This window comes from Piliocolobus tephrosceles, chromosome 2, assembly GCF_002776525.5.
Source record: "Piliocolobus tephrosceles isolate RC106 chromosome 2, ASM277652v3, whole genome shotgun sequence".
In the NCBI taxonomy this organism is placed as follows: domain Eukaryota; kingdom Metazoa; phylum Chordata; class Mammalia; order Primates; family Cercopithecidae; genus Piliocolobus; species Piliocolobus tephrosceles.
In genome coordinates this window covers 173,751,451-173,753,832 of record NC_045435.1, presented here as the reverse complement: position 1 = coordinate 173,753,832, position 2,382 = coordinate 173,751,451, and the positions used below count along the sequence as shown (strand labels likewise).

The 2,382-nt window shown below is 40.3% G+C and overlaps 1 protein-coding gene across 1 annotated transcript; it reads left to right on the top strand.

Annotated features, from left to right (window-relative positions):
- The first annotated feature begins 509 nt into the window (after positions 1–509).
- On the top strand, positions 510–1,807 carry ARL14 (ADP ribosylation factor like GTPase 14). The gene has a single exon (XM_023223331.1). The coding sequence runs from the start codon at positions 554–556 to the stop codon at positions 1,274–1,276; it is 723 nt and encodes a 240-aa protein (XP_023079099.1). The 5' UTR covers positions 510–553; the 3' UTR covers positions 1,277–1,807.
- The last annotated feature ends 575 nt before the right edge of the window (positions 1,808–2,382 follow it).

Genomic DNA, 2,382 nt, shown 5'->3' with positions numbered 1-2,382 from the left:
TCTGCCTAGAAGTTTAAAGAAAGTGGTTCTGTATGTGATCAGGGTAAGGTTCAGATAACCTTGGGTGGTTTAAGGTTTCCTAGTGAGTAATCTGGACAAGGGGGATTTAAGATACTGCAGACAGTGTGTGAGAATAACTGTCTCTTCATGACTTAAGAAGCCTGGCTCCTTATTTACAATTGGGATAAGACAAATGGTTGAATACCTAGAGAAGTTCTACAAAATGTTTAGTTCAATTTAAGTTAAAAGTTAGTTAAAATGAAAAGTTAAGTTTTTGTTCTGCTGCTAAACCATGCTCCTCTGCACGTTGAACCTTCAGTTTCCTCTAGATTTCTAGCACCCGAAAGAAAACAAAACTGCAGCCAGGTAGGCCTCTCCTAATCTTACTCATTTACAGAGAATTTCCCCTTTGAGTCACCGTAGCATTGGCTGGTTACTCACACCACAGATCCCTCAGGATTGGCTGGGACTGCAAATAAAATACTGTTTGCCTGTAATCAAGTTGATAAGCTACAACATAAACACATCTAGGTTCTTGTTCTTAGAATACAGCATGAAGCATTTGCTTTCTTCTTTCTTCCTAACATTTTCGTGCGAGATCCAGAAAGGACACATTGTCTCTGGCCATTCGAAGAAAGAAAGTAAGAAAAGGTATTTAAAGAAAGAAAGAGAGAGAGAGAGAGAAAAAAAAGCTAAAATGGGTTTGCTGGGTTCTAAAAATCCCCAAACCAAACAAGCCCAAATTCTTCTTTTGGGACTTGACTCAGCTGGGAAGTCTACTCTCCTTTATAAATTAAAGCTTGCTAAGGATATTACCACCATTCCTACAATAGGTTTCAATGTGGAGATGATCGAGTTGGAAAGGAGTCTTTCACTCACAGTCTGGGATGTTGGAGGACAGGAAAAAATGAGAACTGTTTGGGGCTGTTACTGTGAGAACACCGATGGGTTGGTGTATGTTGTGGACAGCACAGACAAACAGCGACTGGAAGAGTCTCGGAGACAGTTTGAGCACATTTTGAAGAATGAACACATTAAAAATGTGCCTGTTGTTCTATTAGCCAACAAACAAGACATGCCTGGAGCTCTGACTGCTGAGGACATCACCAGAATGTTCAAAGTGAAGAAGCTTTGCAGTGACCGGAACTGGTATGTGCAACCCTGCTGTGCCCTCACAGGGGACGGGCTGGCCCAGGGGTTCAGGAAATTAACTGGATTTGTGAAGAGCCACATGAAATCAAGAGGAGACACTTTGGCATTCTTCAAACATAACTGAGACTGTGAAAAATCCAAGTCTCAACAGAGACACTGATGAAGTTGAAAGGGTAATTGTTTTTCTATGCCAAATGAGGAAATCAAATTATTGAGATGACAAACTTTTTCTGAGATGTTATTTCATTTACATTTAGTTAAACAACTTAGAATGATATCTAGAAAATATTTATTTTTCAGCCAGAAACTTTAGCAAACTGTGGCAATGCTCACTGGGAATGAAAATGTATAATGTTCTACGAATTTTTATCATATTAGATGACTTTGAATATAGTAGTCACATTTGGGGCCAAATAAATTACTGCATTATTAATTGTATATGACTACTAGAACAAAGTTTTAGTAAGCTGTCTGCTAATAGAGTCAGAATTCTTCCAGATTGTTTCCAGCTGTAACAGGTATTGAATTTCCACCATGCTCCTATGTAATAGCTGGGTGATGTAAAAAACGAACTTCAAATTATGGAGTGGAAAAAGTGTAATGTTAACAGCTTGTAAATTTGTGTCCCCTAAATAAAGCTTTCTTATTTCCTAAATAAAGCTTTTCTTCTGGATTCCTGCCAGTTTTTTTGAAATCTATTGCTGGGAACTTCCTCCGGTGAATCTTAAACAATGAACTTCAGGCTGCTAATTGCTCAGAGGCTGTGTTCTGCCATAGGGAGCAGAGTGTATAAACTTAAAGGTCTGGTGATCGGGGTAGCACCTTGGAGTTTAGGGGCTCAAGACTCAGCTCTAGGCTACAGCCCCGAGTCTCACTTCCTTGAAATTCAGTTTAACAGCCACTGCTTGGAAACAAATGTGCAGCTCATTGTACTGATCAAACAGGAACCAGACCTAGACTTTGCTCTCAGAGACCTACAATTTACAGCAGGAAACAACGTAAAACTAGCAGCTAGAGTAGGGCAATAAGTGCTATGTGCGATCGCGGGAGATACTCTTTTTAACCAGGGAAACAAGAAATGCTTACTGCAGGAGATGGTATTTTAGAGTGTCCCTCACTCCCATTGACCCTACAAAGGTAAACGTTAGTCACTGGAAGTTCCCATCACTAGGAAACTTTCCAGAGGCATTGGGCGGGAGGGCAGGTGAGTGGGCAAACGAGCTGGAGAAT

Coding starts and splice junctions, on each gene's coding strand:
- ARL14 (XM_023223331.1), top strand. CDS start 554: ATGAAGCATTTGCTTTCTTCTTTCTTCCTAACATTTTCGTGCGAGATC.